This window comes from Panulirus ornatus, chromosome 65, assembly GCF_036320965.1.
Source record: "Panulirus ornatus isolate Po-2019 chromosome 65, ASM3632096v1, whole genome shotgun sequence".
Taxonomy (NCBI): Eukaryota; Metazoa; Arthropoda; class Malacostraca; order Decapoda; family Palinuridae; genus Panulirus; species Panulirus ornatus.
The window spans coordinates 9,177,148-9,193,673 of NC_092288.1; the positions used below are offsets into that span (position 1 = coordinate 9,177,148).

Here is a 16,526-nt window from a genome sequence, read left to right on the forward strand (position 1 = left end):
GTATGTGGCTACAGGAAACATTGCTATGGACGCCATTTGGCTTCAGAAACTCCAGTTAGTGAGATTTTCCTATGCTTCACTTGAGGTTATCATAAGACTAACCTGTTTCTCATCTGCCGCTAGGTATGTTTATCCTCATACCCCTCCTAGTGAGGGGCTTTTTATCCCGGTATTTCAACACACGAGATAAAGTGTGGCTGAATTCCTCCCACACTGATAAAGGGGGTTATGAGACACCCCCTCCTCTGTTCTCGTCGACCAGTGCGACATCCTGCTTGTGTCCCCGATCATTACGACCAGACTTCTGAAATATTCAGTCGTTCTGTGTACCAACTCTGACACTGCTCACCGTCGCGACAGAATTTTACCTTTACTGATTATCTGACGTGAACGAATTGGACTTCTTTTTTTTTCAGAATCTTTCTAACACCGTTCCTCTTCCTCATACAGCTTGATCATATCATGAAATCTCCTGAATCATCAGTATGGCTTTGTAAGGCATGATCTACAGTGATATTCTTTCTTATCTGACTTATATTTGGTCATCTTCTTTTAAGGACTTTGAGAAAGGCTTGGATAGAGTCGGAAATGTCACTGAATTCTAAACTCTCATCCTTCGACGTAAATACCGATGGCTACTTAAGATAATTTCCAGCTTCCTCTCCATTCGGTCCACTGCTGCAGTAGCTCTTTGACAGACTAGTCTCTCCTTCCTCTCTCATCGACAACTGTGTTGGTGGTGCTCCAAGCCTCCTACCTTTATCCCACCTACTTACCAGTAACTCTGACGAATGATCCTCTTCATATTACTCATCTCTAAACTTTTACCTCTTGCCATGGGTCCTGCCTCCTGGTGCTTGCGTGGGACAGGAGCCTAGACAGCCCGCGTACAGCCATCACCAAGCAACTATGTGTCACACTGGGCGTGTCACACCTCCACCTGCTGCTCCTCCTCGACAGGGACTTTCTCAAGCTCTCGGAGGTATGTGAGTGCTGTCTTGATTTCAGGTCTCAGGTTCCTTACTTCGTTTCTACCGCCCTCAGCCACAAACTCGACTGTATGTAACTGGTTTACATTTACCGATATTCTGAGGAAGACAGATGGACATTGGGGGGAAAAAAAGCATCGTGCAGTGAGGGTGATTGATTCTCCCTCCCTCCCTCCCTCCTGCAGATGAAGTGTGAGGCGTCGGCAGTCATCCTGCACTATTGGGTCACCTCCGGCCTGTGCTGGATGCTTGCCGAGGGCGCTCATCTCTACCAGACTGTGCAGCACGTCCTCTCGCCCAAGCACTTCATGCCCGCCTACTGGTCAGTGACGCCTGTATTCATTCGCTGAAGATAGCGACAGGGGGAAGGAGATAGCGACAGGGGGAAGGAAGGGGAGTGAGGAGACATAAGAATAACACAGGTGGAGGAAGAGAGCGAGAGAGAGAGAGAGAGAGAGAGAGAGAGAGAGAGATATAAAAAAAGAGATGGAACAACTAGGAGTGAGAGAGACAATGGGTGGCACAGTTAGCGTTCCTTTCAAATGGTTGATTGAGTCTGGTGGCGGGGTGGGCCTGGCCATTGTGTCAGGGAGGCAGCTGGTGCACAGGTACTGAGAACAGAGGAGGACGAGGCAGCTGTTGCTCAGGTACTGAGCATGGTGGGGGAAGCAGCTGATGCTCACGTACTGAGAATGCTAAAGGAGGCAGCTGGTACACACCTACTGATCATGGTACCTTCCCCACCTTAAACAAGGTGGCGTCAAGAACGAACGAACAACAAGCCAAGTCTGATGCACTTGAAACCAGCACCCAACATCCACACTCAACCCCAACAGACCAGTTCCGCTGTTTTTCCAAATTCCTTTCTAAGGACCTGTATGGGTTCGAATCCTAGGAGTGGTGGTACACCTACACCTAACCTTAGGTGGTCATCCTCATCTTAAATGGGTACCTAGCTTAGGCTGGGGTATGTATATATGTGAATACAGACATAGGAGCAAAGATATGGTACATATGATATACAAAAATACGAGACGGGGCAACACAAGTGTAAGACTCTTTCCCTGTAATACACAAATACGAATAATCACATTCCCATATAAACTCTCTCAAAAGCCCAGTTCCAACAATACTATAAGTAAAGCTACGTTTCTCTAGTCTATTTATATCTCCTCTGACCTACCGCCTCCCTTCCAAGCTGCATAAACTATTTTCCGAATTTTTAGAAACGCACCTTTGAGGTGCGTTTTTCAGAGTCTAGTTACACTGTTCATAGAATAATCTTTTTGTTCAGTCTAGAGTGGCGTTTGATGTGTCTGCCCCTTGTGTGGAGGCACAGCAGCTCACGAAGTGGCGGGTGTAGGGCCTCACACACACACACACACACACACACACACACACACACACACACACAGGGGCGGGGTTTGACATAGACGCTCGAAGACCCCACTAAGGACCATCAGCATTCACGTGGGTCTCTCGGGAGAGGCGTTGTCGTCCTTCACTCGACCCTTCCCCAGGACCAATTAAAAATACCTGGAGGACGACGGAACGACCCACTTCAGCGCCATGGTACGACCCTTGAGCACGACGGCACGACCCATGAGCACGATGGGACGACCCTGAGTGCGACATCAGTACGACCCTTGTGCACGACGGTACGACCCTTGAGCACAACGAGACGACGATCCTTGAGCACGATGTGAACGACCTTTGCCTACGACATCGGTACGACCCTTGTGCACGACGGCACGACCCTTGAGCACAACGAGACGACGATCCTTGAGCACGATGGGACGACCTTTGCCTACGACATCGGTACGACCCTTGTGCACGACGGTACGACCCTTGAGTACTAATATACGACACCCTTTGAGCACGACGGTACGACCCTTGACTGTGATAGACACAGTCGTACTCAATAGTTCATCCCGTCGTGCCTGGGTGTTGTCAACCATAACGCATAAACTGAGTCCGTCCCTCTCTGCCACACCAGCAGCTGCTGTGGCACAGATCTGTGCATCACAGAGACACGGCCTCGTGTGTCATTACCATCTGTAGTTGGATGTTACAGGGAGATGGGAGATGGTTTTTACACTTGTCTGTATGTATGTGTGTTGATCATCTGTTTGTACTGTACGGAAAAGGAGTTTACACTCGTGTGTGTGTATGTGTGATACTTTTTTATGGTTTAATTTCACGTTTTCCATGTGATTTATACTCAAATCTAACGTATCATCACGTTCATTACATAATGGATTTATTTTTAAGGATAACGTGTGAAGTAAAGCTAGATACAAAGAGTTTAGAAAGTAAGGCTGATAATGATAAAGTATTATTGATAATGATCGAACGAGAGACGACAAGGAATGATGATATAAAAAAAACAAGTTTAAAATAACTGAATAAATGAAAGTATAAGTATATCGTTGTGCAGCATTGCCAACCTGTCTGACCCACATGTCATTTGCCCACACTGTAGGCTGCTGGGCTACGGCGTCCCAGCGGTGGTGGTAACCCTGACGCTCCTGGTGGCGTATGGCTCCACGTCTTGGGCGCGTCAGGACGCATACGCCCCGGAGGGCAGCGAATAGTAAGTCCCGTGTGTCTGTATGACGTACCCTGATTGTAATAACTACCAATTTGAACAGTACTCTCTTGAAGTTCCATCTCTTAAGATTTCTCTATCCTACCCTTTTTGAACGTCTGTGTACTGTCTGCATACTGTCTGTGTACTCTCTATGTACTGTCTGTGTACTCTATTTATGCTATCTGTGTACTATCTGTATAATGTGTAATCTCTGTGTACTCTCTGCATACTGTCTGTGTAATGTCTATACTGTTTGTATACTCTGTGTACTGTCTGTATACTGTTTGTGTACTGTCTTTATATTGTCTGTACTTAACAGTTTCAACACTTCACAAAACACCATCTCTTTCTTTCTTTAACTGTTAATCATCAACGTTCGTATGCATTGCTTCAAGTCCTCGTCTGGGTGTGGACGTGTGTGAGTGTTTGTGTGTATGTCTGTGTATGGCTACCATGTACGTTGTGTATACATCAGCATGTGGGTTAGTGTGTGTCTGTGTGGACGTGTGTGAGTGTTTGTGTGTATGTCTGTGTATGGTTACCATGTACGTTGTGTACACATTAGCATGTGGGTTAACGTGTGTGAGTGTTTGTGTCTATGTTTGTGTATGGCTACCATGTACGGTGTGTATACATCAGCATGTGGGTTAGTGTGTGTGTGTGTGTGTGGTCGTGTGTGAGTGTTTGTGTGTATGTCTGCGTATGGCTACCATGTACGTGTGTATGTATCGGCATGTGGGTTAATGTGTGTGTGTGTCTCTGTGTATGTCTACGTGTGTATGAGGGTTTATTTGTGTCTCTGTTAGTGTAGTGATCTCATCAGGGTGAGTGTTCTATTCTTTTTCCCTAGAGTCTTTATGCATGTGTGTGTGTGTGTGTGTGTGTGTCGCTATTCCCTGTGGTTTTGCTTACATGAGAAAAAGGCAGACAAAAAAGAAAGATAATGAAATAGAGAGAAGAGAGAGAGAGAGAGAGAGAGAGAGAGAGAGAGAGAGAGAGAGAGAGAGAGAGAGAGAGAGATATGTATGCAGACAGAATGAGTGGGGGTGTGTGTCACACACGACCCATTCATTATGACTCATATACCCATTTAACCCATTATAAATCACCAGCATTGCTCGGCCTTCTTCCCTCCCTCCCCTGACGGCTGAATTACCCTTGGTAATGGGTTTCTTGACATGACTGATCTACCCGAGCCTCCACCATTTGACCTGGCCCAGGCCCTGTCCTCACCCCACACAGTGTCTGTCGTGAGGCGAGGTCGTGTTGCTCTCTCGTATTGACCAAAAGTTTATTAAGAATCACGACCTCCTGTCGTGTTGTATCAAGTCGAAAGAAGTCGTTCTTTTTTAACAATTTAAGCCAAGTTTTTTCTTTGGTTTCTGATTTAAGCCAAGTTTTTTCTTTGGTTTCTGATTGAAGCCAAGTTTCTTTTCTTTGGTTTCTCATTGAAGCCAAGTTTCTTTTCTTTAGTTTACGATTGAAGCCAAGTTTTTTTCTTTGGTTTCTGATCGTATGTGAGAATTTCAGATACTGTAATCAAGGTAATGTCGATTCGCTGTTCTGGGGAGGCGAAGTTATTATACTCAGTAGGTTGTCATCTGCCTTCGAGTATGAGATCATTGTGCTTACCTGGATATCGTACCCAGAATGTTAAATTATCGTTCTTGGTAAATTACCCAACTTATCGCGAAGACTCAACCTACTGAGTGCATCATTTTAACGTAATAACCACTAAAATCTAACCTACTAAGTGCAGCATTTTAACACTCTGACTACCGGTGTGTGTGGGAGGGCTTTGAAGATGTCCTGACGAAGTTGCAGGTGCGGAGGATGGTGAGGAGGTAACAAGAGGCAGCTATGTGGGGAGGGAGGGTGTGTGTGTGTGTGTGTGTGTCAGCAGGTCGATGGCTCTCCATGATATAGAGGATCTGGGTATTGGCTCACCATCATCGGTCCAGGCATGCTGGAAGAATTAGGAGAAGACTGGAAAAAAAGGAAGAGAAATGATAAAAGATGATCTTGGAAGAGCAGTAGTGATTGCAGTGATGAATGAGGTGTGAGGTGAGGGGGTGAGGAGACGCAGAGATCAGGAACCGATAGGCTGTGACCCAAAGAGAGAGAGAGAGAGAGAGAGAGAGAGAGAGAGAGAGAGAGAGAGAGAGAGAGAGAGCGAGAGAGAGGAAATCGTCTCTCCTGATCCATCACTGTTTCTCTTGATCCATTATTGTCTCTCATGATCCACTGGTGTCTCTCCAGATCCTGTTTTTCCTCAGTATTTGAAACATAATATATTCCACATTTATTGATATTTATATCCCATTTGCAGACTTCTTGAACATCATATTGTCAACACACACACGCCCTAGCTCCCTTCTAGTCTCCACTGTGTCCCATTTAGCATATCAGCTGCCCCGGTCCATGATTGGACATGGGAGTCCACTGGCCTCCATGTCCCCGTTCCTACTGGGACATTCCAGACCTGGGTATCATACATCATTTCTCGACATGTATTCGGAATATTCAGTAATGTTTACGTTACGCGTTGCAGCTGCTGGCTCTCCACGGAGCGAGGGTACATCTGGGCCTTCACCGGGCCTCTGGTGGTGGTCATCGTGGTAAGTATCACCTGACGCCCTTAGCACACGCCCTCACGGGAAGTTACCAGATGAATGAAGGCTTGGTGGAGGAGGACCGACTGACGCAGAGGCTGAGAAAGACTGGGCTCGAGTGAGGAGAGGGAGTTAGTGTAGGGAGACTCAAAATTTATAGGTAGGTGGATGGGTAGGGAATGGAGACGAGTGATGGAGGAAAAAAGTCTTTTGCGTTGGAGGCTCCAGTAACGAACAGCAGTCCACGTCTAGGTGAAGCTAGTGGCGTGGGCGTCCAAGCCAGCCAGCTTGCGTAGGTAGAGACCTAAGTAATATCTACAGACGAGGGAAAGTAATCGAGCACTGAGGCCTAGGGTAAGTGGATCAAGTTACAAGGTCGGGTTGGGATTGCTTTGGACTCGACTCTGCTTTAAAAATTAGAATTTGATCCTCCCCAGATGTGAGAGCAGTACTCCATACAAGGGTCAATCCTTTTATATAATCGGAGCAACTGTTCAGAATAGAAAGATCAAATATATGTAGACCGACAGACACATACAGTGACATAAAGAGAGAGAGGAGTATTTTTTCGTGAACTAAAGAGAATAGAGAGAGATAGAGAAAGGAGTATGTTTTTTTCGTGGGCTAGAGAGAATGAATTACAAACTTTTTTCCCCTCGTGGTGTTCAACTTCCACAAGTGTTAGCCGAAAAGTTTGAGAATTATTAGGCAAAATCGCCAGTAACGTAATCTCCGTGAGCCTTATTCAAGTGAAAAACTTTTAATTACAGTGATTCCTCAGATGGACACAGATACTTTTCTCACTCGAAAAGTAGTATATATTTCAGCCATTCCTGTTAATGTATTACGGTAGCGAAAGTATCTTGCATAAGAGAGGACACAGCTTTCTTATTTCCGCAATGAGTGACTCCAACTTGACCCTTGACACAGGAGGAATATGCTTTACCCCTTCCTAAAGAAAGAAAAAAAAAATCTCCACTTTTCCTTCACTTCAGCAACACTTCGTATTTCAGTCTTTCTTTATCCTGTAGGGTCTTATTCTGCCGATAGACCCTGAACATAAGGGACACGGCCTTCTTACTGATTTATCTCAAATAGAAATGTATTGAGCGCCATCGTATTGTATTTTTAAGCGGATGACCTCGTCACGGGCTAAGTGGCTATCTGTTACCTGTTATCGTTGATGCCCTTCATTACGTGTGTTGATGAGACCTTCCCTACCCCCAGGTTAACACAGTGTGCATGATCCTGGCCCTCCGCTCTGCCGCCACGCTGAAGGCCAACAAGCAGAAGACCCTCCCGCAGCAGATCAAGTAAGTCGAGGGACGCGGAGTGAGAGCGAGAGGGAGAATGCAAAGGAAAGTGAAAGAGGGAAAAGAGAAAGAATGATCATGATTTTTATCATAGCTTGCCTAACCCTCTATGCTCAGGGCCTTTTATCTTCAAAGCAACAACGAGAGACTGGTATTTTGAAAGCTGACGCCAGGGACGTACTCTACAGCTCGTAAACATTGCAGACGAGATGGAAATTCACAGCCAAAAAATTAGTTAAAGTCTCCTATTCAAGGAGCTTAATTCTTTCACGCAGGAAGTTAAGGTTGTCGTAGTCACTAATCCAGTTTTACAAACACTGGAACTGTTTTACATACGGAGTTAAGGTACTGCATTCACGAGGGTGAAATTTCCTGCCAAAGGAGCTAAGAGATGGAGATCAAAAGGCTAGTTAGTTCCTCAGTGTGTAAAAGGTTGACGGAGCTCTCCCATCGGCATGAGAGACTATCATGAGTAGGAATGAGGACTCTGAACTACTTGAAGAAACTCGTTATAGGTCATGAGTCTATGTGAAACCGCTGCTCTTTTGTTCTTGTGGGTGGAGATGACTTAGTATAATAGTGCTGAAGAGAAAAAAGATGTTGATGTTATGCAAGCTGACGGGGGAAATGTTTCCTCGAGTCAAGCGTTGCTCTGCTGGCTCTGTGGGTGAGACACAGTACTCAAGTGATACGTGTTCCCTCCCCCGACAGGCTGTGGGTGAAGGGTTGCTTCTCCCTGAACTGCATCCTGGGTATCACTTGGGTGTTTGGCTTCCTCTACCTCAACACTGGCCACTTCTTCGCCTACGTCTTCACCATCTTCAACGCCTCACAGGTGAGAGGTTCCTAAAATTCCGTAGGAAATTGATAGATTTGATATTCAGAAGTAGTGAACAGATTACTAAATTATTTGTGGATAGGGATCTGATTGGTTTTAACATTAGACACCAATGAAAATATGCTTACCTTTGCTTCACACAGATCCAACCACCGCCAGCAAACAAAACGCTAACCATAAACACGCCAGAATGACTCCAACAAGCACTAAACTATCGCTCTCCAAACTCAGACATACACCCGCCTGAAACTAAAATACCCAGAAATGTCAGAGTTATACTTTCTCGTCTACACTGGACAACACCCGTGTCTGCAGTAATATATACACCAGTTTAACACATCAAAGACGTCCTCATGACCCAGAATTCTCACTCCTGATGTTTCCTACACTCGCCTCGCACAGACGTACACACCTCACCTCCACACTCGACCTATGATCCTACCCAGTGATCTGACTGGCTTTTCGGTGGCTGTCAAGTATCATATCTTTGACCCAGATTGTTGTATTTTCTTTTTCTGCCTTACTCACACCCACAGACATACAATCTCTCCATCTCGTAGCATAACACTTGACAACATAGTACTCACACGACTCGGTCATTATAACTCTATGTCTTCCTACGGTGAGCGCTACGGGCTAAGCCCTGCCATTTGACAAGACCTCGTTGTAAGTTCTCGTAGGTATGTTCTCCCTTCCTGTCACCTTCCTATTTCATTCCTTTCCCTCTTTCCTCCTATCCCTCATCACTTACTTTGCCATCTCCTCTCCCTCGCCTGGCGACACTGCCTACTGCCCTGTAGCCTCTCCCCTGCAACTCTCCCTGCCTGTCTCACCCTTGCTCACACCCTACTCTTCTCCCTGAACTTTTCACTCACCCTTCGACTCCCCCTTGCTCTCCTCATCCCTGCTCCCTCCTAAGGACATCTCCCTACTTGCTTCTCTTTCTCCTGCTCCTACCCCACATTCTCTCTCTCTCTCTCTCACCTCCCTACCTGCCTCTAACCTCTCACGATTCATTCTCCCACCTTAGGGCATTATGATCCTGGTGCTCCACTGCCTGGTAAACAACACGGTCCGCTCAGCCCTGCTGGCCAGACTGCCGGAGACCCTCTCCAGGTACCTGCTGAGCAAAGTGAGTTGAGTCCCTTCTTGCAAGGTCAGTGTCCAGTTAGTGGCTAGTCACCATCCCTTCCTCCGCTGGCTAGTATAGGTCTACCTAGCGGCCAGTTCCTCTTCCCTTCGAGGCTAGTTGACCCGCCTAAAAGGATCTGCCAATGAGCTATGCCTGTTTAAGGGCTACTTTCATCGAAGCCCCTCGAGTCGAGGAGCTAGGTGCTCCTTGCTCAGCGGCTAACACCTGCCCAGCAGAGTGTACCTTATAAGTAGCACCTAAAGATATCTAGTGGCTATCTTCGTGATGACGTAAACCTTAGTTCTTCCTCCGTAGTCGCTTGAGTCTCTTAACTCAAGCTATATTGTTCTATACTTGAAGGTTAGTGTGTCTGACCAGGGGTTAGGGTCTATCACCCAGTAATTAGTTCCCTGATGTTACCATCTGTAGGCACGTATGTGTGTGTGTGTGTATGAGGTAAGAATCCCTTATAATTGCTTCTCCTACAGGTATCGCGGAAGCCGCCCTTGACCTCCTCCGTCAGGAGAGCGTCAGAATACCGCAGGCAAGCCTCCAGCAGCCTCAGCCTCCAGGCAGTACAACACAGACTACCCCAGCCATCACACCCGGCGCCATCAAGAAGCCAGCAGCCATGAACATTACTGTGACTACGACGAAGATCAGCCAAATACTTCCTGGTTCTACGCCATGGATCGTCAACATCACGCCAACGATCGCCAACATCGTGCCAGAGATCGCCAACATAACGCTAGTGATCTCCAACACAACGTTAACAATCGGCAGCATCACGCCAACGATCGCCAACATCACGTAAAAGATCGCCAGCACCACGCCAGCGATCGCCAGTACCACAGTGACAATTGCCAACACCGTGCCAACGATCGCCGAAATTACGCCAGCGATCACCAACACCACACCAACGATCGCCAACATCCCACCAGCGATCACCAACACCACGCCAGCGATCGCCGCTACCAGCCTCATAGGCGCCCTGCTTACAACAGCCCGGCCCGGGACAAGAAAACCCAGTCAGAGTCGCCGAGCTTCGTCAGGTGGGTATTACCAAGTGTAAGTGTAAAAAGACTGAACGCAAGGAAGAGCGTGGGTAATATAGACCTCCGTAGTGTATCAGTTAGCGTTGCTGACCATGACGCATTCTTGGTTGCATAGGTTCGAATCCTGGTCGCGGTAGTCAGTCCACAGTCAACCCAGCACTTCATCCTTCCCTGTAGGTATTCAGTTGCCCGTGCCTACTCACCTAACATCAACAGCAGTTAACCAACACTCACTAGAGAGTCTTGGTGAGAGCGAAAGATGGCGTATAATATCACACCTTGGTATAAACCTTGCCCCAGCGATCCTTCAACTTGAATACCTCTTGGTTTATAGGGGCGATTGATTGTTAACTTTCCGTAGCATTGAAAGCCACAATGTTGATGATTAGGCCATGAAAAGTGTGATTATGTGGAGGGCACGTCGAGCTGGAACGCTTACATCACACACTGCTACGATTCTTAATTTCCTAATGCCTTTGTTGCTTCGGCACCTCCTTCAGATCGCTATCTCGGAAATGTGATACAAAAGGCTTGATAAAAACGTACCGAAGTTATCGTCATCACATCGCGATAGCGCATCACGATTTTTAAAGGCATTTTCAGTGTCTTAAGAGTATTGAAAAGAAATCATATGTGACGGTAACGTCTGAGAGACTTCCTCAAGTCTGTTCGTATGTTTTACATCGTTTCACCTATTCATTTCCCATCTACTTCCATAATATGGTACAGCATATCACCAAGGTAAAATCGACGGTTTTCTCTCAAAAGTGGAAATTTCCCCGACACCTTTTGTCTGGCGATCTAAGACATACAACACAAAAGCACCAACAAGGGAGGGACATTGCAACCCATTCACGGAAAATGTCCGAGCATTTACGAGACGTATTGTCGTCACTTGTGTTCCGAAATATCTACATGGGGGTTACTCAGACAGGCGAGACGAGCCTATCCAACATGTGTAGGAAGGACGTGGCGTTGACTAGGCATGCAGGGAGTGGTGGTCAGACGGCCCCATACTGCAGGGAGTGGTGGTCCGGCGGGAGCACACTAGGCTGCAGGGAGTGGTGTTCAAATAGTGCAGACTAGGCTGCAGGGAGTGATGGTCAAATGGTGCAGACTAGGCTGCAGGGAGTGATGGTCAAATGGTGCAGACTAGGCTGCAGGGAGTGGTGGTCCGGCGGTAGCACACTAGGCTGCAGGGAGTGGTGGTCAAATGGTGCAGACTAGGCTGCAGGGAGTGGTGGTCAAATGATGCAGACTAGGCTGCAGGGAGTGGTGGTCCGGCGGTAGCACACTAGGCTGCAGGGTGTGGTGGTCAAATGTTGCAGACTAGGCTGCAGGGAATGGTAGTCAGACAGCTGCAGTGCAGACTAGGCTGTTGGGAATGGTGATCAAATGTCTGCAGACTAGGCTGCAGGGAGTGGTAGTCAAACAGCCTCAGAAAAGTCTTTGCCTCAAAGCCTTGCATCAGCTGCTGGACATTGCTGCTACCTCCTCACCACAACGATGAACAAATCAATGTTGTATGTTTTTATTTTTTTCTTATCTTTTCATCTTATCTGCCCCACTGCCAAACCCCCGTCTATCCAGGTGATATATTTAGGATAAGTATACTCTGCATGGAATTTCTTCCCTGATATACACTGGTCAAAATATACGGTGCATGTATATTAAGATCACACATGTATCAGTTCCTGTTTACACTGCTCTCAGACATCCATGTTTTGTTAACAAAGAAAACGGGGACACCATGATAGACTGTAAAATTCGTCCTGTTCTCGGAATTTTGTGTGTGTGTGTGTGAGAAAGGTATAAAAATTATGGTAAAGTGAAGTAGCAGCTTTACCAAATGCAACCTGGCAGTATATCAATCGTGTTTATTCACCTTCATTTATATCTTCAATTCATTTAATTCTACGTTTACTTTAACATTCAATTTCATATGTAATTTGTCATGATTTTTCATTCCTCCATTTTATATCCTCGTGTTACAGTCACGTTTCAGTGAGTGATGTATAAGTGAAATTTTTTTTTATCCTCGTATTTGGCTGACCTTATAGGTAACGGATATATATATATATATATATATATATATATATATATATATATATATATATATATATATATATATATATATATATTATTATCATTTTATATAATATATATATATATATATATATATATATATATATTATTATCATTTTATATAATATATATATATATATATATATATATATATATATATATATATATATATCCTTGCAGGGATTGGTGTGTTGGGTATGTTGCTAAGCCGGGTTGGGAGATTCCCGCCACCGCCCTATGTACTACCACAGCCAACCGCGACCCCTTCCGTACCAGGTGAGCCCCTGTGACTCTCTATCACCCCAGGTGCAGCTACAGGTGAGCCCCTGTGACTCTCTACCACCCCAGGTGCAGCTACAGGTGAGTCCTATGACCTACCACACCATGTGCAGCCACAGGTGAGTCCTATGACCTACCACACCAGGTGCAGCCACATGCGAGTCCCCATGACTCTCTACCACATCAGGTGCTGCTACATGTGAGTCCCCGTGATTGTCACAGGTGAAGCACTAGAAGGTGATGGGTAGAGGGGATTTGCAGGTAAGGGGATGGGAACTTAGGGGTAGGGGACTTACAGGCGAGAGGCAGGGGGGGGCTTAAACATGGAAGGCAGGATACATACAGATGAAATGGGGACTTACATGTAAGATGTTGGGGCGACTTACAAGTGATAAGATTATAGATGAGGAGAAACAGTTAAGGTGAATATTTCTACTTTCATTATATATATATATATATATATATATATATATATATATATACACACACACACACACACACACACACACACACACACACATACAGGCTCTGTGGCCTAGGATGCTCTTTGACCTGCCATTACATCTTGACCTAGGATGACCTGACTCAAGATGCCTTTGACCTGCTGACCTCCAGTGGCACTTTGGCTTATAGTTACCGTTGACATAACGACCTGTCACCTCTTGACCTTGAGAAACCTCTTGGTCTATTACTTAGCCTCTGGATGTCCCGACCAAGCATGAACTTATGACCTTATGAGAAACTTAATCTCTTGGTAAGGGATAACCTTTTTTTCATCATCCTGTCTTGGAGCAAGTTCAGAGCTCCTCACTGTTAACCTCCTGGCTTAGAGCAAGTTAAAAATACCTAACTTATTGAACCTCCTTACATTCAACAGTCTCTCCAACTTACAACAAAATAGTCACTTATATCAGGCTACTTTTTTATTGAAGTGGGATGGCCTCATAAACCGAGGCTAACCTTCACCATCTTGACCTGGGTTGACCCCCTCTTGACCTTTCCCCCCAAGGGTGACTCCGGTACCGCTGAAGATGTCACCTCGGCTGACCCAGAGGAACATTCGTGCTGCCAGCCAGGCCTCCAACGCCACCCAGTTCTCTTACATCTCAGGTTCGTATAAGACGTAGGTGCTGTATACTTATGCTACTGGAGTCCCCGTGGTTTATAACACGTTTTTAGGGCTATGGTTGTAACGCATGAGTGTTGTGGGTTGTAAGGGTTGGATGCTATAGTTGATAACACTAAGGGTCCTACCTATTGTTGATAACACTTAAGAGTCCTACCTGTAGTTATAACAACGTGGGTACTATAGTTACAAACACTTAGGTGCTTGTGATACTTGAATCCTGTATTTATAACACTTGTTGAATGTCGTAGGTACAGCGTTTGAGTGCTTCATATCCTTCATATTCTAGTGTCTTGTGTCTTTTCGTGTATCTATTTGTTTCTGGGTATCTTTTCCCCCTCTCGTTATAATCTACCCCTTCCGGGTATCCTGCAGATCTCTCGCAGTCGGAGGGACCGAGCAGCAGCGACAGTTCCTCAGGACGTAGGACTTCCGTCGAGTCCTCCACCTCAGAGGACTCCTCGTCCACGGTGTCCCTCTCTACTCCAACCCACCTACCCGAGGCACCGGCACCACCTCCGCCGCCAGGTGTCCTCTGCAACTTGGAGGCCTGGTCGCATTGCGGGCTCGACGACGTCTCCGGAAGCTACGACAACCCGCGTTACGTCCCCGACTTCGACACAATCGAGGAATCGGACGAGCGAAGCCCAAGATCGGAGAATTCCGTCACGTTCTTCCCGTGAACGCAGCAGGAGCTCGCTCGAGCCTCCAGAAGGATGCTTTGTGACGCGTTCCCTTTGTGAAGAACTCCTCTCCGCCTCCCAGTCGACGCGGTCTTGTACGAAATCAACGGTCTTGATGCACTGGATATGACACACTCTCTCTCTCTTGCTGTGAGCTCAGAAAATCGTTCCCCCTTTGAATTCTCCCCTTTCCTTCCTCAATCTGCATCATTTCTCATCTCGACAGAACACGTTCCTGGGTCCTCCTGGGAGGAGGCAGAGGTGTTCTTCTCTCATGAATTCACTGGGTAAAGTCTGTCAACACTCTATGCTATTAATGTGGCTCACATGGAAACCTCTGACTATATATATCGTCCTCTTCCTTCCCGTAAATGTCTCCTTTCTTCATGTACTACGACGATCTAGCTCTGGTGACTGTACTTCAGCCCCTTGTGACTGTGCTCGTTCATGCAGTGAGCGTAAGTTCTGTCGACGATGGAAACGAGTACTGTATATGACTTCCCCCACCCGTCTTGCTATCCCTAGGATGACAGTGGTTCACCCTTACGATTCCCAGTGTTGCAGTCCATAGGCGTTGGACGTGGTGACTGTGGTCTGTCGCTCCCAGCGATCGCTGAACGGCGTGTTGGCCACGTCTTGCAAAGCACTCTGTTCCCTTACTCCTCGTGAACGGTGCTTCTCTTATCGATGCCTATGTTCCACTGCCTCACGTGGTCGTAGTCTCCTTTTGTCGTCATGGTCGGCTCTGTATTATCCTGGGCTTCAACACTAGCTTCTTGGGCGCATCAAAGCCAGGACCTCCACCCACCGCTGCTGTGGCCCGCATCCTCTCCCCTTCAGTAAACGTCTGACTTCGACTCTCAAAGCCGTCGACCAGCCAGTTTTCCCCTCCTCCTCTTCAAGCGAGGATGCCAGCTTTCGTGATGCATACGCCTGTGTGTGTGTGTGTGTGTGTGTGTGTTCCATTTGAAATGAGTCTCCGTCGACCACCTGCCTCTGGTCAGTAATGGTGTGTTGCATCTTATGTAATAACTTGTTCAGTGTTCTGTGTTTGTAGCTTCAGAAGGTGTGGCCATAGTGATGATAACACTGGTCGTCATCATCACATGTATAGCTAAGTGACTGTAGTGGTAATCACACATGTATAGCTCAGAAATGCAATATGTTTCAACAGATGTCTTTATTATGTTTGATATTATACATAATGGATGAGAATATGCTATGATTTTGCCCAAATAAATATCTCTATCATTATATTCAACATTAATATCCATCACCTTGAGTCACAACTCTTCATCCTGAAGTAAAAATATTTAGTCCAGCCTTCTCTTCAGTCCTCACGATCCTTCTCATGATCTATATTACCTGTGATCAATATTCAAATACATATTTCTGATGATATTTATACTACAGTGGTTCCAATATTCCAGATATGGGGAGAATGGGCAATTAATACTTATATTATTAGTACGAAAATTCTGGGTTTTTTTTTATTGAATATGTACTTATTTACAAGAAGGAGATTTTGGCAGGTGACACTACAGCGCGTAGCGCCCACCGTAGGAAAATACAGAGAACGAGTCGTGTGAGTTACGTGTTGTCCAGTGTTATGTGTGAGATGGAGAGATCATATGTATGTGGACTGAAGGCCAATAGCCCCAGTGCGGGTGAAGCAGAAAGAAAAGACAGCTACCTGAGCCAAAAGTAGTGAAACCTGACAGCAACTGAAGTGCTCGAGAGAGAGAGAGAGGTGGATTATCATACGGAGGAGATTTTATCAAGAAGCACATGAAAACAAGAAGTTAGACTGAAAATACAGATATG

General features: G+C 46.1%; 1 protein-coding gene across 1 annotated transcript in view; it reads left to right on the forward strand.

Annotated features, from left to right (window-relative positions):
- The window catches only part of LOC139746451 (uncharacterized), a 43,924-nt gene extending 27,968 nt beyond the window's left edge, over positions 1–15,956 (forward strand). Inside the window, exons 16-27 of the mRNA XM_071657701.1 lie at positions 871–982; positions 1,175–1,311; positions 3,472–3,582; positions 6,131–6,197; positions 7,419–7,504; positions 8,216–8,339; positions 9,373–9,474; positions 9,963–10,106; positions 10,138–10,526; positions 12,795–12,890; positions 13,903–14,003; positions 14,395–15,956. Coding sequence (XP_071513802.1) covers positions 871–982; positions 1,175–1,311; positions 3,472–3,582; positions 6,131–6,197; positions 7,419–7,504; positions 8,216–8,339; positions 9,373–9,474; positions 9,963–10,106; positions 10,138–10,526; positions 12,795–12,890; positions 13,903–14,003; positions 14,395–14,702 — 1,777 coding nt within the window. The 3' untranslated portion in view covers positions 14,703–15,956. The remainder of the gene's footprint in view (positions 1–870; positions 983–1,174; positions 1,312–3,471; positions 3,583–6,130; positions 6,198–7,418; positions 7,505–8,215; positions 8,340–9,372; positions 9,475–9,962; positions 10,107–10,137; positions 10,527–12,794; positions 12,891–13,902; positions 14,004–14,394) is intronic.
- Positions 15,957–16,526: the final 570 nt, after the last annotated feature.